Here is a 26,028-nt window from a genome sequence, read left to right as displayed (position 1 = left end):
GAAGGAAGGGATATAATGCTATCGAAAAAGGTGTGATATTTGTTTGTGTTAAATCAAAAATTCTATTTCGATTCATATTGTAATGTATTTAAAAATATTAAAATCATCTTGATTTGTATTGTATAAATTCATGCTAAGTAAAAAATATTATTGTTAAAATTATACATTCGATATATTTTATCGCTGTTCGATACACGGACGCACACTATTAGATCCGTGGATACAGGGTTTGGAACCGCTGATGTATATTATAATCTAAGTTGGAGTGCCTGACATAAGGAGAATGGGTTTTTAGATTAGTCTTTTTGCCTCTCTCGGCCAATTATATTTTATCGGCATGTATGCTAATAGTCGGGTAATATTTAAAATGATATTTTGGGTAAGTTTTATAAAGAAATATTGAAAATTAACAGCAGTTTCTTTGTTTAACACGTATCGGCTTGATGGACGGCGAATTGTCAATGGGGTACGTATATAACTAATAACTCTGATTAATGCCGGTTACTGCTCTCGAAATATCGATAAAATTGCCCCAGAAACACATGTGTGCATTATTTGCCGGATTATAAGATTCGAAATATGTATTTGCAAAATATTTCCGGTTTAGTAGACGAGCCCACTTATATGTGGCCGAATAAAAGAGGACACATCTCGTGTAAAATTACTTGACTACTGAAATACGGTGACACCTGAAGGTCCTCCATATTCAGTCTTCATTGGAAAACTTAATCAACTCTTAACATCCGCAAATCTAACGTAAATTTAACTTTGAGCCAGATAAATTCAAAATAAAACTTTAAATATATATTTTTTATATAAATGAATTAAGTAATGTAAACATTGGAATTTTAGCTAGCTGAACTATAAAATGAATTTTTCTCCTCTCCCCTCCTCCTAACCCTTATCCGCACCCAATGGTGCATAGGGAACTCATATTGACACAATGTTATCTTGATTGTTGCTTATATGAATGCAAGGTAATCACTCCTGCGCTTCAGGGACCAGTCGAGGGTAATATGAAATAAATATTAGAATGTAAAATTGCAAATATTTATTTTCACCTTCCCCGGGAATCGAACCCGGGACCTCCAGCATGGTAGCTAAACACGCTAACCTTTACACCACGGAGGCGGACAGATGAATGAGTTTTTATCGGGCTTTTTTTATTTAATGCACCCGGTTTTGTGTAAATGATTTGTGATGCTTCAGCTATCCCAAATTTGTCAGCAATTTGAGTGAATCTTCTTTGAACCGTATCCGCACCTAGATAGTGCATAGGGCACTGCGTCGAGTCGACATGCTTTCGACTGTGTATGAAGGTGATTGCTCCATATTCTTGAATTAAGGAATAGGATGTATTTGAGGGGATATAGATGAAGAAAGTGAAGAAGTTGAGGGCGAAGACATGGAAAATGAATAGAAATGGAATAATAGGTAGGAGAAAAGAGAATAGTAGTAATGGCTGTTTTTTTTGTGAGTTTGTGGCATAATTAAAAATTGTTTTTGGCAAGTTATGAGGGCAGACAGGGTCAGCTTTGTGGCATAACAAATTCTTCTTCCTTCTTCTTACCCTTATCCGCACTCCAGTGGTGCATAGGGCACTGCATCATATAAACGCAGTGTTATCTTGATTGTTAACACATAAAGGAAAGGTGATCAGCCCTCCGCTTCAGGTACCAATCCAGAGTAATATTGAATAAATACTAGAGTGAAATCACTTTTATTTATTTGAACCCCCCCTTTGGGAATCGAACCCGGGACCTCCAGAACGGTAGCCGAGCGAGCCATCACACTACGGAGGTGGACGAACAAATTCGCTCTTATGAATAATTTGTGACAGTTACCAATTTGGCCTATTCAGTGTCTTTACAACTCCATATTTTATTTATAATCCTTCTCCTTCCTGCTAAATCTATTATTTTATACCATACCCTTTTTTTAAATCTCTGAATGTTTTTTAATAGTTTTATAACATAAATGTGGAATTGTTTAATTGGCTTTTTTTTAACGTAACTATTTTTGTTAATGTAATGTTATGTTTATAATTGTTAGTGTAACTATTGTTTATTATATAATTTTTTTATATGTAAGCTGTACGATTCCCGAAGAAATGAAATAAAATAAAAAAAATAAGAAAAGATACTGAATGCAATGTTTGGTTTTTTATTGATTTTATAATTGGTCTGATGCAAATATCTCAAAATGGTGCATTTAAGATGTTTGAATATATAAATAGTATTTTAAATCCGCCTCCGTAGTGCAATGGTCAGCACACTCGGCTACCGTACTGTTCTGGAAGTCCCGGGGGTCGATTCCCGGGGAGGGGGGTCAAATAAATAAAAGTGATTTTTTCACTCTAGTATTTATTCAATATTACCTGGACTGGTACCTGAAGCGGAGGGCTGATCACCTCTCCTTCATGTGTTAACAATCAAGATAACACTGTGTTTATATGATGCAGTGCCTTATGCACCGTAGGGGTGCGGATAAGGGTTAAAAAAAATTGCTGCTAATCTGAAAATAAACATTTTCGGTGTAATGATTTTGCTCGTAATACGACGATATGAAAATGAAATTTATATTTAGCATTATCTGAAGTGTTATCATATACCTGAGGTAGCAGCTGATAACTGTTTGATTGACCTAAATAATAATAACTGCTTGCATAAGTTGGCAATAGAACAGCATACAATTTACAATGATGTTACTAAATTTGCAACAAGCTCTTGAGGAAATTATCTCTTTCAGTTTGTATCATTTGTATGCCAATAATTGTCCACGCTTTCGCCATAAAACGTCTTTAGGCTTATCCCCCTACTTTCTGCACATGCTCACAGTTGATACTTTCGCACTTACGTCACATTTGACATTGATTGTGTCATTTATCTTGCTCCCTTGACTGTATCGAGGATCCCGTGGTCTACTATTTTTGCCATGCAGTCCGGTTTTAGTAATAACTTTCCAAGAATAATAGCGATTATGGATTAATAATAGTGATTGAGAATGATTATTTTGTTTCAGTACATAGCATAGTCTGCATACCGAAGGTGAGAGAGGAGGATGAGCGAGGAAACTAACAGCTTTTTCTCAGGAGACTCGGGTTACTCTGCCGACACTGTCAAGTTAGAGGACTCGCCCTGGTACTGGGGAGACATCACCAGGTAACTGTTCAATCACTCTATCGGTACCGCCTACTGCATCCGTGCATACGCATCCGTGCTCACTGTTGTTCCGCTTTCAGGGAAGAGGTCGCCGACAGACTGTTGAACTCCTGCGATGGCACATTCCTGGTGCGCAATGCGTCCAACAAGGGGAGCGGGTACACCCTCACTGTGCAGAAGGACGGCGCCAGCAAACTCATTAAGATATTTCACTACAATGGAAAATATGGCTTCTGCGAACCCTACATCTTCAACTCGGTTGTGGAACTCGTCAATCACTACAGGGAGAATTCCCTGGCACACTGCAACAACAGTCTGGACGTCAAACTGCTGTTCCCTCTCACCCTCAGCGAAGAAGAACTATCCGCCACCGAGGACCTGCACAGCCTCAAGGAGCGCTTCCGAGACATACAGGAGCAGTACTCGGCCAAAATGAAGTGCTATCACGACGTCTCCTACATGTACAGCTGTCTGCAGGAGGAAACCAAGCAGAAGAGTCAGGCCTTGCACGCTTTCCACCAGGGCGTGAAGATCTTCGAAGAGCAGATCCGCCTGCAGGAGAAGTTGGAGAAGGAGACTCAGCCTCACGAGATCGCGGCGCTGATCGGGAACTGCCAGCTGCTGCGCATGCGGCTGAAGCTGCTGTCGGAGAGCAAGTCGAGCCTGGAGGAGAACGTGCGGGAGCAGCTGCACCACACGCGCGCCCTGGAGCGCGACATGGCCAGCCTGAAGCCGGACATCCGGGCGCTGGACAAGTCGCTGGACACCCACAAGAAGTGCCTGCTCAAGCACGGGCTCAGGGACTGGGAGATCTGCAACCTGTGCGCGCCGCCGGACGAGGAGGAGGAGCAGGAGCTGGACCACGCGCTGCTGCCGCACCAGGAGGAGAGCACGTGGCTGCTGCGCGAGTGCACGCGCGTGCAGGCCGAGGGGCTGCTGCACCGCCGGCCCTCGGGCTCCTTCCTCGTGCGCCCCAACAGCACGGGCCAGTTCGCGCTCTCCATCAACTGCAAGAGCAACCTGTACCACTGCATCATCTACAAGACCGACAAGGGCTACGGGTTCGCCGAGCCGTACAACATCTACCCCACGCTCAAGGACCTCGTGCTGCACTACGCGTCCAACTCGCTCGAGGTGCACAACGACTACCTCACCACCAAGCTGTGCTGGCCCGTGTTCGCGCCGCTCTCGGCGCTCGGCCTGCCTGAGGCGCACCCGCGCCCCCACTGACCCGCCACAGGTGTACCGACTCGCCGGAGGCGCGCACGACTACCTCACCGCCGACTTCGCGCCCTCGCTGACCCGCCACAGGTGTACCAATATTGTGATAAATATATACATTATGTATGTATCTGTTTTAAATTTATATTCTAGTGTTTACGCTCTCACCGTTTGTCTTACGTGTTTTATAAATTACCCATTATTATTCTAGCCCAACAAAACTAGGGAGAGATTGCCGGTGTCGGTATTATTATGTTTCGTGTTTCGATCCTTCTCTGTGTCGGGGCGTAAATCATTGTACTATTCTTTTTCTAGAAATTGTGACTTATTTAAATTTAGAGATGATCACTCTCGACATGAATCGTTGTTACTTCAGTAGTCCGTGTATTCAGTATTAGCTCATCAAATTACACATCAGTTTGTGCAATTTTCATTATCTTAATATGTATTGTGCTGTAGAAATGTCAGGCATCCCTCGATTATTTCGTTGCATCTCCGAAAACTTAAGGTTATCTTAGTTAACCCTACGTTATAACAAAGCTTTATTCAATCTGAGAATGAACTTTTCCACCTGAGTAAACAAAATTTAATGGAAATTATAAAATTATTTATTTAAAAAATATTTTAACCCATTGATTACTATGCGTAGATTTATCTGACTACACAGAAATTATGTACTAATCGATTAAAAGTTTCCGCTGTCTGTCCAAGATGTAGGATATGTGTTGCAAGAAAACCTGCAACATAGTAATTGACATGCGCTAAGATTGCAATGAAAAAATTATTTTAAAAAGTATTCCAAATTAATAGGAACATGTGTGCTTTGAGGATAATCTCTTAGCTCCATTTTTATATATCAGTTGTATGTACTATTTTCGAAAAATAATTTGCGCAAACATTTTAACGATTATAATTGAAAATATTACCGTACTACACCTTTAGTACTATTAGTTATCATAAATATCTCAGAATTTATTTATATTGTTAAAAACAAAAATATTAATTTTAGACATCCATATTTTCTAAAAAATATTTGTTGTTGATATTTCTACAACCGCCCGGGTGATCAATGGGTTGAAATAAAAACCTTTGATTGCATAGACTTCTATTTGTACACTTTTACCACGAATTTACTATAAAGAGATGGAGTATGGAACACTCCTCTCGACTCTGCAATTTTGTATATATTTGCAAGTTTAAACGGTACCTACTAGGTAAACAAAGTAGAGTGGTATATTTTTACACTCCATACTCTTTAAAATGGAATATTTATTGATCCATTGAAGTATTAAGGGGAATAATCATTGCATTAAAATGTAAAGAATCTGATCAAAATCTGCTGGATCAGAGCAATATTTCATAATATATCTACATATAGATCGTAAGATGTGATAAACACACTTAGTAACTCAGGTTTTTTTCAATTTTTTATATTTTGACTATTGTCTTATCACTGCATTTTAAAATATTAAAATTTTGGGATGTCCCATTTGATTCCTACCCAATGTTGCACAGGGCAATGCATCATATTAATGGAGCCTTATCTTGATCTTAAATTTCATTGAGACAAGGTAGTCAGTCCCGCACTTCAGGTAAAATCAAATAAGTATAAGAATGGAAAATCACTTGATCCTCCCTTACAGTGCCCAAACGCACTAACCACTACACTACGGAGGGGGTCGAAACCTTTATGGAATACTAAGTAAATTAATAAATATTAAAATCGACTGAGTGAAGAGTCTGCATTTTGGATGACCTCCACTGCTTAGTATTATAGGTTCATATATCTGAATATCAAATTTATAGACATGATTTTGATAATTTATTAAATGCGGTAGGTAAATACAAGCTGCAAATCCAAGGCGAGTTCGCGGGGGGTGCCTGTGCATTATATTAAGTCATAGTGGTGTGCTTCAAATATTCTAATAGCTCACTGAAAATGTAGAAAATCCGTGAACATTTCATTCAAGATACTGATTCTTAATGCATAATGTGATTGTAATCAACATGTAAATATTATTTTTATTTTGTATGTGATTTGCATTGATGTATGCAAAAAAAATATAACGCTTTATTTAATTTTTTAAGAGTTTTATAATTTTTAGAAGAATAAGAGACGTTTTTCAAATTTTAATAAGTTACTGGTGTATTTGATTATTTACATTTTTTTTACCTCTCCCGCGATGGAAGGATATACGTATAATAAAAATATATAAATAATATAAAGTTGGATATTATAATTCAATTTTCACAACTGTTTACTTTGTGAATTTGACGGCTATTCATATGGACCAATCGGCGGGTTATAGAAATGAGAAAGAAATGGCGATTACTTGTTCTATAATTACGCCATGTATTTTTATGTTGTTTCGCATTTATTGGAAAATATAATTTAATCCAAGATTATGTCATTAGAATTTCACAGACCTTTTTTTTACATTAGGTTGCAAAAATAGCGCTACATGTTTGGTGGCCTATTTTCTATACGGATCTCCAGTTAATGAAACTACCTTGCCACGCTGTAGAACAGTAGCTGGTGCATTTTGCCGACATGCTTGGGGACCTTAGTGTGATTTCCTCTGCAGTAGCTGGCACATTGTGTTATCTCATTTAACCTCGAGCCTGTAGGCGACCCTTGGTCTCGAGCATCCAGCTCATCACTCGAGTAAAAAGGTTAAACTAGTAAAACAAAGCCTTCTCTACAATACTTGATAAAAGAATTACACTTTTTACCAAATATTTAAATTTGCGAGATCTATTTGTAAATATTACCTAAAACATGAATGTCATAAAACGGTCATGACCTTTCTTTTAATGTATTGTTTTTTTTTTTAAATCTTGTAAAAAGACGCATAATCATTAAGTTGTTTATTATTTTTATTTCGACCAGTGTTATCAATACAGGGTAGCGAGTGATTAAATTCATGAAAGTTGTTAAATTAACAAAAACTACTTAATAACAGGTAAAATTACAATTAGGAAAGGTTTTTTTTTCTTTGTGAATTTTAAAAATGCTTTACAGTGTTTTGTATCAATTTTTTTATGAACACAAATAACCACCATGCAGGCTAGGGGTAAGGGCCTTAATTTTTGCTGCCTATTATGGGTTGACTTCAGCGTAGAAAGGAATTCATTAACCGGAAATCTAGTGCAATATTAATTATATTTCAAACTTTCCAATAAAAATTGTTTCATATTATATATTTTAGTTTTAAATTTATATAAAAGTAAGTTTCCACCTAATTTGATGAGCTATTTATTAATCTGTCATATTTACAAATATGAAAAATGTACAAAAATAATTTAGGAGGGTTAAAATCTTATGACTTCACCTAAACCACGTTTATTTTCTTTCTACAATTACTATAACTACATACATATTTTGTAGTGAAAGTATATCTGTAATTGGATTACTTCTTCTGATACTAGAATATACTTCCATTGGTGTTTCATAGTATTGATACATTTATCAACTAGCATGATTTGAAAGAGCTCTCTAAAATTGGAGTCGAGACAGATTAGTTATTTCGCTGTCTAATATGTACTTGCATATAGAACGAGATACAAATTTGTCATCAATTTGCTCTTAAAATTTTCCATAGTACGATAATATTTTTATTTTAGTAATAGATTGAAAAAAAGTTAACCCGTGAGTGATAACTAAATTTCTCCGCACACCTCACAAGGTGGAAAAAAAAAAGTTTCATTCAACCATCACCCCCATTTTTCGCCAAAGGTCCGTGCACACGCGAAGTCCGACTTGTTTATGCAATTCGGCAAAATAAATATAGTATATGAAGAGATCTGTTAAAAGTATAGTTTAGAATTTATATTAAACATTTCCTTATTTCCCAGTGTTTTTCATAAATTCCCTCGAAACATGATGAACATTTCGTTTAGCTACTTTTGTATGTGAAAATCTTATTGTAAAATAGAAAATGTGTCATATATTATTTGTAATAAAAATATTGTATTAATTTTAAATACACATAAGAAATGTTATCAGAGGAAACTATTGTTTTTTTTCTTTTTTCCTAGCTACCCGAAATCAATTTTAAATACACATAAGAAATGTTATCAGAGGAAACTATTGTTTTTTTTCTTTTTTCCTAGCTACCCGAAATCAGTAGTATTAATAGAATTTATTTTTAATTTAAGTTTTGCTTGGTAAATACCACTATTTCTTAAAATGTATCATCGTGTTTCTATGCATTCCGCATCGTTTGCAAACACCGTATTAGTGGTATTTACCAAGTAAAACTTATATTAAAAATGGATAGGTATTACCACGGAGGGATTGCCGAATCAATTAATGAAATTGTAACATGACAACATTGAGTGGGGAATGATGTCAGCCAATGGATACCCGCCATGTTGCCTGGAGCATGTGTACTAGAAAACAACCGTCGGCAACCCGCACTTCTTCCCTGGATCGAGACCAATGTAGATCATACATAAAATCGTATGGCGCTTATATTGGGAATAAACCTTGTGATACAAACCATTGAGTATTTTTACTGACAAACACAATGGCTGTTACAAAATAATAGAATCTAATTTCAAAATTATTACTTTGTAATGAAAATATTGTCACCATTTGATCGTGGACTGTATTTTTGTAATTACATATTAAGAATACTATAATTAGGTAGAATAAAGAGTCTACATATCAATTCAGAATGCATTATGCACTTAAATTGACTAAAACTTACCTAAAAAAGGTAAATACTGCACTTTGGATCCGCTGTGCAGCAATACTTTTGAAATCTTCCTTTTGAAAGTATCATTCACTATACATGGTGTAAGGCGTGGACCAGAAGTTGAGGATTAAATCTCTCATTACAATTACCAAATCAAAATTACCTAAGACTGATAAAATAATCTCCAAAGGTAATTTGGTGAGTGGACTGTTAAGCATCAGATTATTTACTTTATTGCAGTATTACGTTTACAATGTTACGGGAGGCCAAATGGTAACTATCAGACATAGGCATTTGCCCATGTCTGATATTTTTTATACATATAAGACATGCATCAGAGACCTAGAACGCCGATGAGAGAAACACACCACTAGAATTTTTATATAAAAAAAAACCTTCAACTTACCCCTGGACTTAGATAAAAAATATTTAAGGAAAAAAATACAATAAAGTTATTTGTGAATTTCCTCGGGCAATCGGGATAACTTTTGATGTTGAACCGACTTCCATAGTGTAAATAAACAAAAATTCAGTAAGAAAAACAATTATATATTTTTTTAAGAAATTATATTATTTTGAGTATATACATAATTTTTCTTAAAATACGATGGCAAAAATTAAAAATTATTTCTAAAATACAATTTACAGAAATTGCAAAATAGTAAAACCTAATAAGCAATTATATCAAAATTATTACATTGACGGTCCATTGCGAGAATATGAAACATAGTAATTTTAAATGTCAAAACTAATGCACTTTTCCACCTGTGTATGTAGTGGTTGGTGTTTTCAAATACTGCGAAGAAGGCCCTGGGGCAAAATACATGATTTTTAAAAACTTATTATTCATAATTATACTGTAATATCATATTTGACCAGATACCTCAAGCGCAGGACTGATCCTTGCATTCACTTCATAAGTAATCAAGATAACAATTAATTTTAATCTATAATAAATTTGTAAAATTAATAAGTTATAATTATAAAAAAGTGATTTAACAGAAAGTAAAAGCAAGAAATCATCCTTGCAATGGACCAGTAATTCGGTGAAATATTTAAAAAATAATAAATTAATTCGTAACTTACGCAAAATGGTATAAGTGATCACCAAAATGTATGCTTTGCAAAACGTATTCAGCCTTTTGATAGTGAATCCTGGAAATAGTGATCATCCTCACTGGCAGGATCTCTATATTGTATATTAATAAGCATACCATAACCTAAATTATATTAAACGGCATGCAAAGATGCAAGTGGAAATGGTAATTTCGTAGCTGCTACAGGTATTGCTTCCAGTAGACAGATTGAACATAGCTCAGTGTTGGATATTCACATAACAAATACCAAAAGGTAATAAGGTAGTTCTTTTAGTTATTTTAATGCCAAATTAAAATAACTAAAAGGTATTAATTTTCCGCTTGCAATTTGAAGGCAATAATAGGTAGACTTTGATTGATTAGATGTATTCAAACCTGCGGAGTATTAGAAGGCTTCTCCCCGATTCCAAAAATGAATATTTATCAAATTTTTATAGAATGATTTAGACAATACATGCGTGGTACGGTCTATCAGATTTCATTCATGTAGATAGATATCAATATATGTACGTTCAAACTTGGCTTTACAATGGTAATGGTAATTCACTCATTATGAAGTCCGTTTACATGTAATAAAAGTTGATTTTTTTTAATCCCTGTTATGTCGAGCGTCAAACATTTCAATATGGGTGTAACGTGTATCACATTATCAGAGAATAAAACAATATTTTTTGTTCTAATGAAGAAGAAAAAAGATGAATAATAACAATTTAACTAAAGCTAATGTCGTACTGATATATTTTAAATGATCAAAAGTATAAGGAAATCATAGTTTTTCCAAATTTCTAATTATTGTCATTTATGTTATGTTACATGAGATGTAAGGTGAATTTAATAGATATATTTTTTTTAATGGATAAGGGACTCTATTTAGCTCTCAAAAACTATTACTTAGCTCATTCATATGCCAGGAATCCAAATAAACTGCCAACTTAACTTTACCCCATATGTTACTTGATTCAAATAAGTTTTATTATGATTGTGTATGAAACAAAATACGGGAATACAAAATAATTTTATTTTTAATTAAATATTATGTAATAATAATACAATGTCCACAAATACAAATTAATGACGGTTTTTAAGTATTAACTTTTTTTTAAATTTTTCCCTTAAAGTACTTAAAGCATTAAAAGTCTCATCTGCTCTTTGCTTCCAAAAAATCTACTAAATTGTCCATTATATCCCGAGCTTGTACAAATGTTATTCATTTCCGTCTCAAGGTTTCACTTCTTACATCTTCATCGCCTCTATGGAGTACCGATTTCTCAAGATTAGTATTTGTACAGAAGTCAATAATTCTTCACAACATGCAGAATGTCAGCGACGTCATCGTCATTAAAACAAGCTGTAGTATTTAGGCACTGTAATAAAGGTATGTTTTTCTTTGATATCATTGTCGATTTGATGAAGCAATTTTAATGCAATCATTGATGAAACATTGTTCTATGGTTTTGAGAAAAATTATTGCATTTAATATTGATAAATCTCTTTCATTTTCTTTTCTTTACGGTGATAAGGTGCAGTACTGCAAATCCCAGAAATGTTGAAACACATCCATGTCCATAGGCTATGATATGATATGATATATATATATATCATAATATGAATGTAGTATTTGGCAGCTGAAACACGAGCTTTATATCGGATAGGTTTTATATATTAGGACATGCAGGACAGTTATCAAATAAGTCTTATAAGTCTTTAAAAAATCCCTTCTTTCTAAAGAGATCCTTATTCTAGTTAGAAACATCGACAGTAAGACTGATGTCATCTATGTTTTATTGACATTTTATGTAATCTTAAAATGGTATAGGAGGATTTTCCAATCAACTTCGATCCATTATGTGCCTTCCGATTATGTTTCATTGGGTGTAAAATTATTTATAAAAATCAACGCTATCGAATGTTAAATGTCTATATAATTCTTGACTCTGCCAAATACATACTTACAAACTCGGCCAGTGATTAAAAAAATATTACAAAATTCTGGTCCCTTTAATATAAATTTTATATAAAACTTTTGATAGTTAAAAAAAAAACATTTTGCTGTAATTACACACAAAAATTCAATAAATAAAATTTTCAATGCAAAATCATAAGCAAATTACCGCTCTACTAGACGGCTTGCACCATGTACTCTGATAGTGCCCGTAATTAGTGAACGCATCTTTGAAAAATAAAGATGAAATGTTTCAAAGTATTTTTAATTGACTCATGATCATATAATTTGCATTAAAAATAAACATTAAGTTTTTCTTTTAAATGAAAATTACCGATATATAAAATACTTATTAGTTTTGAAATGTTGTTTTGCCATCAGATTAAATTTGGGGAACGGGGAATTTCTTCCTTGAAATTGACCAATTCAAAATGTGAAACATTTTTTGAATTCTGTTCCCTTCACTTTGGAATAACAAAGCTTTTACTGTAGTACCATGCGCATGTATAACTGTCTGAATGTGTACTTGATAAATATATTTTTGGCAGACTGCTTCTATACTCCATTGGCCGAGAAAGAAATATATAAATATTTTGAAGGATCATTTTTTTTGGAGTTGAAATAAAATTTAATACAAAAGAAAAAAAAAACACTAAGACACGAGTAAAATCTTTACGGTAAATCCAAAAGAATACCTCTCTCTCAGGCAATATAGTGGCAGAACACAGTAAATCTGGATCGGTGTCCATTCATTAACCTAAAATCTGTCAAAAATTGGCGTAACGCTCTTCGAGCCAGTTTTATTATATATAACTAATGCGATGCCACTTTGCCGCGCAGAGGTATACATAATACAATCGGTGATACATATTTACAGAGCGGACCGATAGGAAGGTCGGCCACGTTCCCGGTTACTCGGAGGACAGGGAATACAAAGTGTTATGGCAGCAATCGGGCTTTACAAATTGTATAGGGATTTATTCAGCGTCATCACCGTAACAAATTATTCCCCGACGGCAACTAGTACAGCTTGGAGGCGGGTTTGAGTTTGCATTTGAGCTGCTGAATGAGGTGGAAGATCTTGAGCGAGGGCCCGACCTTCATCTGCAGCAGCTGCAGGATGTCGTCCTTGGAGAGCTGCAACATACGCGGCCCGTCCACGTGGCCAAAGTGCGGCGCGTACGGTTCGCAGTCGTTGACGGAGAGGAACTTCTGCACGTGGTGAGGGCCCCAGTGCAGCGGCTCCACCGCGCCGCGCACGCTAAGCTCCGCCAGCGAACTCTCCGCCAGGCGCGGGATCCACATGCTCTCTTCTTCCTTCATCTCCTCCTGATACACAGTCACAGTCAAATCTCATTCATTTCATCAACTTTATTTACAATTTTTAAATAATTCCAATTTTAAGTCACTGTAATGATTTTTCATACAAAACATAAAAAAACATGTAAAAAAAACCTTTCTGTAAAAATAATTAAATAAAAATTCTGATTTCATTCAATGTCTTTCCAATTTTGTTTAAAGAAAAAATTAAATATGTACTTAGGAAGTTGCTGCGTATCAGTTTGCATATAAAAAAAATAGTGCTTTATTTTTGTTATGACTCCTGACCCGGCCGCTTTCAAGTATTTAAACCTTACTATAAAATCACTAGTTATCGGATGAAGTCACTAATATTACAAGAGCACAACTCATTTTCCCCGGTACAAGCAATTATTCTACTTTTGCGACAGAGATTTATTAACAGCTAAATGGACCAATGGACCTACTCTACCATGCAGCCACCAACAGGTACTTGGGAGAGGCGGGTAAAGAACTATCGCTGCGTTTTAGTCGCTGTAAAGCAGTTGTAGAGATTTAAAAGAATATCAATTGAAATGGAATACTTGTCGGATTTTTTTTTTTACAAAATAATGTGTGGTAATGTAAATATAAGGAGTGCAGTACCTTGAGGGGATCAACGGGACAGGATGTATCCATGGGGCTCTCCGGGTCCCTCTTGGGGGTCATGGGTAACTCCTGTTCCGGCAAGGGGCAGGAGTCATCTTTCTCCCGCTTGATGGCCAGGGACGGTCCCTCCGGCACCACCTCCTGCGTGTCCTCGCGCACGTCTTCCTGCGTGTCCTCGCGCACGTCTTCCTGCATGTCCTCGCGCGCATCCTCCCCCATATCCTCGTGCACATTTTCACTCATATCCCCGCGCACATTCTCCGGAATGTCCTCGGGCATGTTTTCTCGCAATTCCTCCTGCAAATTATCGCACACGTCCTTGTCTCCGTCCTCATTCAACACCTCTGTGGGATCCATGGGATCGTCAGCTATCTTTTCAGTCGGCGGGATGAGATGGTTACCATTGCTGCGATTGGTTTCTGTAATGTGTGAAAAAGCAATGCCAATTAAAATAATGACCAAAATATCCTTTACCAAATGATAAGTAAGAAAAGGTTCCCTCTATATGGATGCGGAATGAATTCCCAACTCAATTCTTCCAGAAAACACTTCGGATGGTTAAAAATTAATCTGTCCAGGAGTGAGTTTTTTTAAAAACATTTTTTTACTTTTTATACTTTATATCATAGTCGATGCTATAAAGACATATTTTCTTGAATAAAAACAAACATTTACACCAGTAAACATGATTTATCGCAACATTGGCAATTTTGACTTAAATCATGTTTTAAACATGTTTTGATTTAAATCACGTCATAAATCATGTTTTGTATTGGTATAATCACAACTCGCCTAGATATAATTTACATACATAGAACTTACCAGATTGTCGAAGTTCATTTTGACCCTTTAATTTCTTCTTCCGACCACGCTTTCTGATTGGAGCCTTCTGAGGTTGCGAGGGGGGGGCGCTGGGAGATGGGGGGCCCTCCAGCCGGTGACCCACGGCGCCGCACCAGCCCACGGGGAATATGTCGGGACTTTCGCAATCCAGCCACTGGTCGTACTCCTCCCCCCAGCCGTCGAAGTGCACGCGCAGCAGGCGGCTCACCACGCGGGCCACCGTGGCCACGCACACCAGGCGCGGCTCCATGAGGTCCACGCACTCGAGGCGCATACCCGTCACGAAGCAGTGCGAGGGCGGCGCGGGCGGCGCGGGGCGCGCGCGCGCCGGCACCACCACGCCCGGCGCCACCGTCAGCGAGATGCCGCGCTTGGCGCAGAAGCCGGCCGGAAAGATGCAGGGCGAGTTCTCGTGGTAGCAGAACCAGTCGGCGCCCGCCTCGTCGGGCGGGTAGCAGTCGATGCGGATCATGACGTAGCCGCGCAGCAGCACGCGCATCACGGTGGCCTCGCACACCGAGGACAGGTTGAGCGGGTCCACGGCCTCCAGCTTGGTGCCCTCGAGCAGCGGCGCGCGCAGCCCCAGGCCGTGCGGGTCGGGGCGCGAGTAGTGCTTGAACATGTCGGGCGCCGTGTCGTCGGGGTGCGCGTCCCCGGCGTCCAGGCGCCGCAGGTAGGCGGGCGGCGCCGCCAGGTCGTGGCGCACGGCCCGCGCCCAACCCACCGGGTGGATCAGCGGCGAGTCCTCGTGGCACCAGAACCCGTTGACGTTGTCGGGCGTGCTGTCGAAGTAGCGCACGTGGAGCCTCTTCTCCACTATGTCGTCCACGACGGCCATCTTGACCTGCGACAGGCGGTTCTTGTCCACGACCTCGAGCACGTGGCCGAGGCGGAAGCGGGACTTGAGGCTCTCGTGCACCTTGGCGTAGAAGTCGGCGGGCAGCGTGCGGGCGCCCGTGAGCTGGCGCACGAGGAAGGTCTTCCAGTCGGCGTACTTGTTCTCGATGGTGTGCGGCGGGATGAGCGGCTTGCCCCGCGTGGCGCACCAGCCGACGGGGTGCGCCTCGCGCGCGGCCAGGTTCACCCAGAAGTCCTTGGAGCCGTCGGCGCCGAAGCCCTCGTAGCGCAGCAGGCCCATGTAGCCCTTGAGCTTGAGCACGGTGGCCACCCAGAAGAAGTCGGAGGGCTCCCGGGAGAGCCCGTCGCAGTCCGTGTTGCGCACCTCCACCTTCATGCCCTCGAACACGTTGTCCCACATGTCGGCGAGCGGCGCGTGGCGGAAGAGCTTGACGGGCGCGGCCAGGAAGTCGCAGCCGAAGAGCTCGCGCTCGGGCCAGCGGTGCGTGGGCGGCGCGGCGCGCGGCGGCGGCGGCGCGGCGTCGTCCAGCGCCGCGCGCCACAGGCCGGGCAGGCGCGGCAGCGGCTCCAGCGGGATCATGCCCACGAGTGCCTCGCCGCTCTCCATGAGCTTGAACTTGTAGGTGGCCTGCTTGCGGAGCGCGCACTCGTCTAGCGCGCCATCCTCCGCGCCGGTCCTGGTGCTGCAGTAGCCCGTGTAGCTGCGCGCGCACGTCACGCTGCAGAACTTCCTCTGCCGGGTGTAGAAGGCATGCTTCACGCCGATGGCGCCGCACTTCTCGCATACGGCTGCAACAGAGGACGGACGGACGGGTTACATGGCGCGACTCCCGCACTCGACATACGCTAGACAGGGTAGGGTATAAGAGCTCTCACCGATTCCATCTTTGTCTATAGGCAGCACGGACAGGTCGGACGCCCCATGATAAGCTATGGGCGACTTCAGCACTAAACTCGGATGATTGATGGGCTTAATTTTTTTATTCTGGGCTTGAGCACTCGAAGCGGCCATTCTTTGTTTAGTAACATCACAATATCGTGAATTACCATCAAAACCGTCAATGTGTACATCTGCAATATAAATAGTGAAAGTTTCCGATCGAGATTAATGTATGAAGCATTTTTTTTACAAAACAAAAAAAAACTTACACAAGGTTACCGAAAATTTCCGGAATTCTACTCGTCCTACCCGTCATACTTATGAAGCTTCTAGGGACACCGAACGAATCATCGGTATTCGGTAGACATAGCGCATACCTCGTTTGCGACAGTTATTCGAGCTTTTGACTATTTATGAGATTTACAATTTTAAAAAATTTACACAATAAAAACATGTTCAATTTTAACAAATCAAAACAATGCCGGTAGCTTGTGGAAACCATAGAAATCAAAACTCATAAAACTGAAAGCAGATGGCAGGAGAAGCAAAGAAATTACTGGAAAGAGCATCAAAGCGTTGTTATTATTATAGCAACACTGAAAAAAATGGCGACAAATTATTAAAAGGTAGGTGAAAGTATCTAGGAGGCACTGTTACCTAACGAAATAAGTATGTACATTTAGGTTTTTTTTATATATAGCTAGCTATACCCGGCCATGCGTTGCTGTGGTTCAGTCTAGTTAAACAGAAAAGAAAGAAAAGGGCATTAAACGTTACGTCAAAATTTCAAACGCAAAATTCAAATTTCACGAACGTGCTTGAGCAGTGTAGACTGTAGCGGTATCTAGCGGTCTTGCTATCCGTTGTTCTTCTGTTTCACGCGAACGTGGTTGAGAAAAGCACACTCGAGCGGTATCCAGTTTTGCTATCCATTGCTCATCTGTTTCAGACGAACGCGCTTGAGCAGTATAGACTCGAGCGGTATTCAGTCTTGCTATCCGTTGTTTGTGCGTTTCAGACGAACGTGCTTTAGCAGTGTAAACTCGAGCAGTACACAGTCTTGCTATTCGTTGTTCTTCTGTTTCACATGAACGTGCTTGAGAAGAGCGTATTCGAGCTTTTTCCAGTCTTGTTATTCGGTGCTCGTCTGATTCTGAAACTCGTAATGCCCTTATTTTTCGTGCTTGAATTGTAGATCGACCAATCGATTGTCGTTTGGGTGGCATATTTTTAATATAGATTCCTGGCTTTCCTTGGTCTTCTGTTTGGTCCGTGAAGTATTAAGTTCTAAAAATGGTCGCTTCTATATATCTTTCTTTGCCCTTGAAAACCTATTTTACCTTTTTTTAATATTTCACCATTTTGACGTTTCAAAAATAGTAGAATATCACTTTATTTGCTTTCAATTCAATTTTGATCCAAAAATGGTCGCTTCTATATATCTTTCTTTGCCCTTGAAAACCTATTTTACCTTTTTTTTAATATTTCACCATTTGACGTTTCAAAAATAGTAGAATCTCACTTTATTTGCTTTCAATTCAATTTTGATCCAAAAATGGTCGCTTCTATATATCTTTCTTTGCCCTTGAAAACCTATTTTACCTTTTTTTTTAATATTTCACCATTTGACGTTTCAAAAATAGTAGAATCTCACTTTATTTGCTTTCAATTAAATTTTGATCCAAATTCAAATAAAAAAGTGCGTTCTGTTTGATGAACGTATGAACAAATTATACCTACCTAGGTCAAGCGGTGTAGGTATAATCAAATCTCTCAAACAGGACACTTAGAAATAAAACGTAATTCGCAACAAAAACCTGACAGTAAACGAAATAAGATTCTTCTGTGTTTCCAAATAACAAAATGGTGTAAAACTAAATAATGGTTTACATGAAGTACAAATGGAGCAAATAATGCTTTCAATTCAATTTTGATCCAAAAATGGTCGCTTCTTTATATCTTTCTTTGCCCTTGAAAACCTATTTTACCTTTTTTTTTAAAATTTCACCATTTTGACGTTTCAAAAATAGTAGAATCTCACTTTATTTGCTTTCAATTCAATTTTGATCCAAAAATGGTCGCTTCTATATATCTTTCTTTGCCCTTGAAAACCTATTTTACCTTTTTTTTTTAATATTTCACCATTTGACGTTTCAAAAATAGTAGAATCTCACTTTATTTGCTTTCAATTCAATTTTGATCCAAATTCAAATAAAAAAGTGCGTTCTGTTTGATGAACGTATGAACAAATTATACCTACCTAGGTCAAGCGGTGTAGGTATAATCAAATCTCTCAAACAGGACACTTAGAAATAAAACGTAATTCGCAACAAAAACCTGACAGTAAACGAAATAAGATTCTTCTGTGTTTCCAAATAACAAAATGGTGTAAAACTAAATAATGGTTTACATGAAGTACAAATGGAGGAAAAGTGGAGGAAAACTTGAAATGACATGCGATTCTGCGAAAAATAACATTTTGCAAAAAATCTTTAACTTTCATCTATATCTGCACCCTAAGGTGCATAGGGCACAACTTAAAATAGAGATAGGGCTTACTTCATCCCTAATTATATGAAGGTACGGTAATCATGCGGTCCAGAATTTATGGATTTAGGAGTAGAAATTGTTTGATGGGATACAACGGAAGTGAGTGAAGGAGTACAGGGTGAAGCAAAAGAAATGGAGGAGGGGTCTAAACTTGTGTATATCTAACAATATGTCACGATCTAATTACAACTCTGACAAAAAACTTATCCAAAGAGTGCTACTGAATTCGCATATTTTTTTTATAAATATATTTTATTTCACATCACATTTTTAGCACAGCAAAAAAAATAATAATAAAAGAAATCAACGCTATGCCTACTTGAAACCGTTGCAGTACGTATTATGAAAAATTTAAAAATTCCATTTATTATTAAGAACAATATAAAAAATTAAATAAATGACAACTGATATCTGTTTAACTGACATTTTATCATTTTGTGCAACGGGTTCGATACATTTAAAGGTTGAATAGAAAAATTACAGTATGGCGAATGTGCGGCATAGTCTCGTGTGATCTGTACGTACAAAATAATAAAATTGAAGTGAAATATTAAAAAAAAGTAAACTGCAAGAATAATTAAAAAAAGAAGAAATAGATTCAACACCCATTGAATTTCAAAATCTCGTTTCACTGAAAAGAAATCTATCTCTCCGAACCTGAAGATACTCATTAGTAACTATGGCTACAAAAGGTTAAAACTTTATAAATTATAATATACAGACAATTTTTAAAAAATCCGGCATTTGAATGGTAATTTTTACCGTTTTTCTGGGTTATTATCCTTGAGAGACTCGTGATCGTTGTTTAAAAAAGCAGTTAAACAAGCACGAGTTGCAACCTCGAGTTCTTTAGACATTGCTGATACTTCGTCCTACTCTTCACCTTATCTTTCTTTTCTATATAGAGTGATGTCCTTCACTCTATGTAAAAAAGGAAAAGATTTTTTTTCAGACCCATCAAGCCACTCAATGTGGTTTCTCGATGGAGTTCTTTTTATTTACATTTTTATATTATTTGTAAAATGAGAATATGAATATGATATATCCACACAAGAAGAAAGAAATAAATCAATTGTACAATTCTAAAAAATGTTAATTCTTGATCATTATCCCGTTCTTTTATTATGCCTTTACTCCAAATTGCTGTGTGGCTTCTTACATTCGGTGGCAACAAATAAAAATATACATATACTTTTAGTAATTATAATTAGGATAATAGTAGGAATAATCTGTCGAAAGATAGGTAGGCACCTAAAACTCATAAATCCATAGATAAATTAGCCATGGATTAAGACAAAATAAAACACTCAATTGACAGCCGACTGAAAGGCAGTAAAAATTATTTACAAAAATAAACAGTTTTGATTTAATTTTAATAGCAGCTCCGCCCCCTGCTCCCGCAAAAGCCCCCGCATCACCCACAGCCAAGCCGCCACCCTCCCCTCCCCTAAAGACCCTGCCGCCACCGGGAAAGGCCCAACCAAATTTGAAAATTCCATCTACTGCTCAGGTGAGATATATTTTCCAGATGCATTTGCGGGTTTGCTTATTACTTATTAATGCAATTGTGCCTTGGTGCTGTATTTGGGGTCGGTAGTAAAATCTCATTTTACTCGAGAGACTCCTACACATCCCCAAGTACCCTTTGGCATTACTGCCGTTCTCCTTTTTCTTTCCTTAAGTTTTTCCCTGATTTTCCTCCTCCATTTCCTTTCTCACAAACCAGTAATGTTCTTCACCGTGAACTCGTTCACAAAGATCATCCGCATGTTGTACATATCCTATGCTAATATCCATGAAGAAGAATCCAAAGAACAACCCTTTGTCCAAGGCAGAGTTGTACATGAGACGATTCATATTGACAAATATTTTTTATAACTTACAATATAAATAATCCTGTAAAATCATAATATTTTCTGGTTTTGAAAAACGGATTTTTTCCCCAAAACAAGTTAATAACAATTGAGGAAGAAACTGCTTGCTTTGAGACCGGTTAACATTATTCAGTTATAAGACATATAGTGATTTTTAAACAAAGTTATTTTAGAAGGTGATTATAAATGCTTGAAATATTGCTTTTTATGTTACAAAATATGGATAGGATTATAACTTCTTTTATCAGGTAGTTTCAACTTTGTAAATATTGTCCTACTCCGTATTGTAATGGTCAGCACACTTAGCTACCGTACTGGAGGATTCAAGTTCGATTCCCAGGGGGGGTCAAATAGAGTGTTTTATCACTCTGATATTTATTTTTTTAAAAAAGCCATCCATTAAATAATTCCACATTTATGTTATGAATACTGTTGAATATTACTCCGGACTGGTACCTGAAGCAAAGGGCTGATCACCTTTCCTTCATGTGTTAACAATCAAGATAACTTAGTATTAATTTATAAATGAATCACAGATTTTTGAGTCTACTAAGATACTTGCTTTTATATGATGCAGTGCCCTATGCAATATCGGGTGTGGACAAATTTGAAGAATGAAGAAGAAATATTGAATTTAAGTTCTGTTTATATTTGTATGTTTTCAGAAAGTGATCAACATGGAGCTGGAGAAGGAAAGTGACACGAGCCAAGGGAGGAAGTCTCGGGTGGAGCTGACCTCGCTGCCCACCCGGCAGTACCTGGACCAGACGGTGGTTCCCGTCCTGCTGCAGGGGCTGTCGGCGCTGGCCCGCGAGCGCCCTCCGGATCCCGTCAGCTTCCTCGCCGCCTTCCTCATCAAGAACAAGGCCAACTACGAGAGCCCCGCCTCCGCCTCCCCCTCTGCCGCCGCACAATGATATCACCGGGACTAGCGCTCAACCTTTCCTTAAAAACTTCCATGTACAAGGGTGATATGTATTTTGTACACCATATGATAATGTGATTTAAATATGTGAATATTGCTAAATGTTGCTTTTATTGGCCATAGTTGTGAAGGTCCTCACCAAAACGTTACATTTCCATTATAAATTATTTGTAAAATGTTCAGTGTTAATTGTTAATGATTTCATATTGGTTTAACACAGGATTGGTTACGTTTTGTCGCAACTTTCATTAAGATTTCAATAGAATAAAGTAAACAGACAGCTTTTAAAGGATTTTTTTTGTGTAATATTGGAAATGTAACTTTTCGGCGAGCACCTCCACAATTGAAGCTGAAATTTAACAATATTGTAATGTTAGCTATGGTAAGGATCTGAAAACGAGAAAAAATATACATTGCAAGTAGCCACCATAGCTGGCGTAGCGGCACAACCACCCCAAAGGACGACTTGCGTGCTACTAAAAGGAGATAAAGGAGAGCGGAAACAGTATCAAGCCGCGGGCATGGTGTATTGGTGATTCTATCCCCGATTTTTTCACAAATTATTTAATTGTATTACGGAAGAATGCACAAATTCTGAGCCCATATCAATTATATTTTACATTGATATTCTCATTTTTAGAGGCGAAGGAAATGCGGTAAATACATATCACCGGGAAGGAAAGGTTGACGTTACATCATTTTTTAAAAGAAACAATTAAGTCGGATCGGATGTAGCTAGGCAAACCGTTTGTGGATTTAAGGTATTCAGAGTTTTAAATGGATTAATACAGATGCAAGTCTGAAACTTTGAGTTAAATGTTTTGTTTCAATTCTCCCGAGCATTTTGCCTTGTACGCGGACAGCCAAATGCTAGTCCGTGTACATTCTTTTGCTTTTGGCTTTTCACAACTTCGTGTCTTGCAAATCCATATTTTAACAATGTTTAATAATAAAATATTTATACAATATAGGAAATATACTAAAGAAAAGAGTGCTTTTTTTGCTACTATAATATCACTATTAATAGACATTTTTATTTTATGAAACTATCTATCAATTTCATACTTGTCTTAGAAAAGCTTTAAATTATTAACATGAATTTTCTCCATTTCAATATAATGCTACTTGGTCCACTCTGCCTAGCTGCGCCCAAATATCTCTTCATCATCTTAACTATAGCACTTCTAAATCTAGATTACTAAATCTCAAAATAAGTTTCTAATTTAATGCCTGGTTGTATTATCATTGTTCTTTTTTCATTTCAGTTTTAAGGTGTATAATGTATGATAAACATTATATCATTCTGCTTGAAAATTTGGGAATATTTGAGGGCAGACTGTTATTTTTAAAAATTGGTTTAAAAGAATTCAGTGTACATAATTGTGATAAAATTTTAGTAATAAAAACTGAAAAATATAAGTTTTTGTTTTATTTTTCTCCATATAATTTTCCTTGATGTAAGTATGGTGTCCTGTCTTGCAATATGTCCTGCTTCACAAGATGGACCCCAAGAATTCTACAATGGATACCTTGGGAGAACAAAAGAGGTGTCGGAAGACCTCAAAACGGTCCGACAACATGGTTCCTGTGGTGGGTAAAAATAGGCTGCAAGTAGCAACCAACCGGAGAAAATGGAAAGAAGGGGAAGAGGCCTATATCCAGATATATGCGATCTCTCAGAAGAATGTGCGACAAAACGATGTATGATAGATGTGCAAATAGTGAAATAAGGAAGGAATGCAAAGCTGAGATAAGCATTATCCATAAAATTAAGAAAGGTGTGTTGAGATGGTTTGGACATGTAGAACGAATGAGTGAGGAAAGAACGGTAAAACAAATTTATGAACGTGGAAGAGGCGAAGAATGTTTTCAAAGACAGAGTGGTGTGGCGTTCTATTTTCTCTGCCTACCCCTGCGGGGAAGCGGCGTGATGGTTAGTTAGTTTTTTTTTTTTTTTAAACTTTTTTCTTTAAACCCAGGTAACATTCAACGTAATTGTTTTTTTTTAACACCGTTTTTGTATTGAAAAAATAAGCTTTTCTTCGAAAAAATAAGTAATTCTTCAAAATGTTGAAAAGAAGAGTTCTTAAAGGCAAGGAGTAAAAAAAAAAAATAATAACACATATTCTAAAAAATGAAAAATAAATCCAGTGTGCATTCTAAGAAAAAAATGGTCGTGACCTCACGTCCGGCTCTATGCATTGCCGGAAGCTAAATGAATTTTATTATTGCGAGTATGGTCTTGAAGGTGCGCTCATATATCTTTTCCATATTTTGTTAGAGATTTCAATAAGAATACTACTTATCATTTTGTATTTTTTTTGTTTTTATTTTTTGCCAATGAAAAATCGTGATAATAGGTAGGTACCTACCCACCATCGACTTGTGTGTTCACCCGGCGTGAGTCGCGCGAGTCACGTCACCTTCCCGGAAAGTTTGGTCACGTCCGCGTCCCTCGGCAACTTCACTTCCTCTCGCGCACACGTGTGACAAACGCGAACTAAACTGAGAAGTTGTCTCGCAAAATGAAAATCTCGATTGGCCTCTGAAAAGATTTGTCTACATGTCTTTTAGTTCACCTCACGTGCGAGAAAATCTTTATCATCTTCGAATCGTCCGAAACTTATTTTCTCGACTGTGTTGGGAAGGGGTAATCCTTCGTGTGAAAGTCTCTTGTCGTTCGTAATCATATCACTTATTAATATAGCTGCTATACACGTGAAAATGTTTCTGCAAATGCAAATGGGGGCCAACTTGTTGAAATCCTATATCTGCCATTTAAGGCCCAGTAATCAATAGCTCGCAACTTAATTTTCTTTAAACATAGGTTACATTTAACGTAATTTTTTTCTTGAAGCCGATATATCGTAACTAAATTTTCTTTAAACTTTTTATTTCTTTTCTTCTTAAAACACCGTTTTTGTATTGAATGAATAAGTTTTTCGGCATTTACATCATACCATTACCAAGGGATACAAATCATAGTTAAGCTTCCTGTACTTACACACACAGACAGAGAGAGAGAGAGAGAGGACTTTATTAGACAAACTGCTTTATTTCCATTGCTATATCGTTTTACTGACATACCCAAATATTGTAAAGAGATCTATAAAAACGGTAAGGAATTAAAAAAATATATATATTTTTTCAATGTATATTCTAAAAAAATGTGCGCGGAGACACGTCTGTACCCTAGCGTAGTCGTGTTCCGAATTTGTACGTTTGAGATCTCAGACTTAAAGTAAAATTAAATATAATATTATATCCGTTTATCTACAGTAAAGTTATGTATTGATGTTAATTATTTTTGAAAAAATGTGAAAAAATACATATAATTTCTAGTACATAGAGTAGCAAATATCTGTAAAAAAACATCGATCATATAACTACTTCCAGGAAACATGCACTGAAAACTCGAATCAAGATTTAAAAATAATTTTAAAATTCCCCAAACGCAAGACAAAACAGTTCCAACAAAATTGCATATACATACATAGGTATGCAAAATCCTTTTAGAAATAAAATTATAAAAGACACAAACACTATAAAAAAGAAACCTATAAACATACACAGACTATAATTTACGTACAATAAAAAACTAAAGAAGATTTTGTCTCTCTTTTTAGAAGGTTTAAATAATAACACTGGCCAACAATGATTTCTTAACTGAAATTTTAATGACTGATTTGGACCAAGTTAATCGTTCTTATTCAATGTCTATATGGTGACAAGCTTGTATCACGTCAAATTTGATGTTATAGTCACATAATTGTTTGTATGGACCCTGTACGTTGAAACCGTAATAGTGGTTGGTATATAGACATGCTTTAGTCCAAGGGATTAAAAAAAAAGTATTGATAATTATGGAGTAACTGTGGAAATATGTTATCTTATTTATATTGAAAACGATAGCATTATATGTTTAAATATATTTATACATAAATAATAAGATAAACTTTAGTCAATATAAGGATTAAAAATATCCATAACTAAAAGATCTGACGTGCTTGATTTTTTTGCTCTCATTTTT

The 26,028-nt window shown here is 37.4% G+C and overlaps 3 protein-coding genes and 1 long non-coding RNA gene across 7 annotated transcripts; 3 read left to right on the top strand and 1 right to left on the bottom strand.

Moving 5' to 3' along the window:
• Positions 1–240: 240 nt before the first annotated feature.
• On the top strand, positions 241–5,697 carry Pi3K21B (phosphatidylinositol 3-kinase regulatory subunit alpha). 2 transcript variants are annotated; one of them, XM_088276834.1, is made up of 3 exons: positions 241–466; positions 3,022–3,161; positions 3,242–5,697. In XM_088276834.1, the coding sequence occupies exons 2-3, from the start codon at positions 3,061–3,063 to the stop codon at positions 4,389–4,391; spliced, it is 1,251 nt and encodes a 416-aa protein (XP_088132960.1). In that variant the 5' UTR covers positions 241–466; positions 3,022–3,060; the 3' UTR covers positions 4,392–5,697. The 2 variants fall into 2 exon arrangements, with proteins under 2 accessions (XP_088132960.1, XP_088132963.1); XM_088276837.1 differs by having other exon boundaries at positions 241–379; positions 3,242–4,978.
• A 3,941-nt stretch (positions 5,698–9,638) lies between these two features.
• Positions 9,639–12,290, top strand: LOC148312456 (uncharacterized). Its single transcript, XR_015839177.1, has 2 exons — positions 9,639–10,432; positions 10,486–12,290. It is a non-coding gene; the product is annotated as an uncharacterized LOC148312456 (long non-coding RNA).
• On the bottom strand, positions 12,015–18,135 carry LOC148312455 (polycomb protein Sfmbt-like). Of its 2 annotated transcripts, none has more exons than XM_088276813.1 (5): positions 17,464–18,135; positions 16,646–16,840; positions 14,891–16,558; positions 14,066–14,487; positions 12,015–13,450 (listed from the first exon to the last, which is right to left on the bottom strand). In XM_088276813.1, the coding sequence occupies exons 1-5, from the start codon at positions 17,873–17,875 to the stop codon at positions 13,142–13,144; spliced, it is 3,006 nt and encodes a 1,001-aa protein (XP_088132939.1). In that variant the 5' UTR covers positions 17,876–18,135; the 3' UTR covers positions 12,015–13,141. The 2 variants fall into 2 exon arrangements, with proteins under 2 accessions (XP_088132939.1, XP_088132945.1); XM_088276819.1 differs by lacking the exon at positions 17,464–18,135 and adding an exon at positions 16,919–17,455.
• Positions 18,136–19,624: 1,489 nt separating this feature from the next.
• On the top strand, positions 19,625–23,417 carry LOC148312454 (uncharacterized). Of its 2 annotated transcripts, none has more exons than XM_088276826.1 (3): positions 19,625–19,891; positions 20,582–20,709; positions 21,739–23,417. In XM_088276826.1, the coding sequence occupies exons 1-3, from the start codon at positions 19,879–19,881 to the stop codon at positions 21,988–21,990; spliced, it is 393 nt and encodes a 130-aa protein (XP_088132952.1). In that variant the 5' UTR covers positions 19,625–19,878; the 3' UTR covers positions 21,991–23,417. The 2 variants fall into 2 exon arrangements, with proteins under 2 accessions (XP_088132952.1, XP_088132949.1); XM_088276823.1 differs by having other exon boundaries at positions 20,579–20,709.
• The last annotated feature ends 2,611 nt before the right edge of the window (positions 23,418–26,028 follow it).

The sequence above is a fragment of the Brachycentrus maculatus genome, unplaced genomic scaffold, assembly GCF_059751285.1.
Source record: "Brachycentrus maculatus isolate JH-2025_06_01 unplaced genomic scaffold, ASM5975128v1 h1tg000039l, whole genome shotgun sequence".
Classification (NCBI taxonomy): domain Eukaryota; kingdom Metazoa; phylum Arthropoda; class Insecta; order Trichoptera; family Brachycentridae; genus Brachycentrus; species Brachycentrus maculatus.
This window is presented reverse-complemented; position numbering and strand designations above follow the sequence as displayed.

What these genes read in the sequence shown, in the direction of transcription:
- Pi3K21B (XM_088276834.1), top strand. Translation starts at nt 3,061, where the DNA reads ATGAGCGAGGAAACTAACAGCTTTTTCTCAGGAGACTCGGGTTACTCT. An exon ending in TACTGGGGAGACATCACCAG is followed by an intron (nt 3,162 to 3,241) that starts GTAACTGTTCAA and finishes TTCCGCTTTCAG; the next exon opens with GGAAGAGGTCGCCGACAGAC.
- LOC148312455 (XM_088276813.1), bottom strand. Translation starts at nt 17,875, where the DNA reads ATGCCACCCAAACGACAATCGATTGGTCGATCTACAATTCAAGCACGA. An exon ending in AAATGAACTTCGACAATCTG is followed by an intron (nt 14,488 to 14,890) that starts GTAAGTTCTATG and finishes CACACATTACAG; the next exon opens with AAACCAATCGCAGCAATGGT. An exon ending in GTCCCGTTGATCCCCTCAAG is followed by an intron (nt 13,451 to 14,065) that starts GTACTGCACTCC and finishes ACTGTGTATCAG; the next exon opens with GAGGAGATGAAGGAAGAAGA.
- LOC148312454 (XM_088276823.1), top strand. An exon ending in AAATTCCATCTACTGCTCAG is followed by an intron (nt 20,710 to 21,738) that starts GTGAGATATATT and finishes GTATGTTTTCAG; the next exon opens with AAAGTGATCAACATGGAGCT.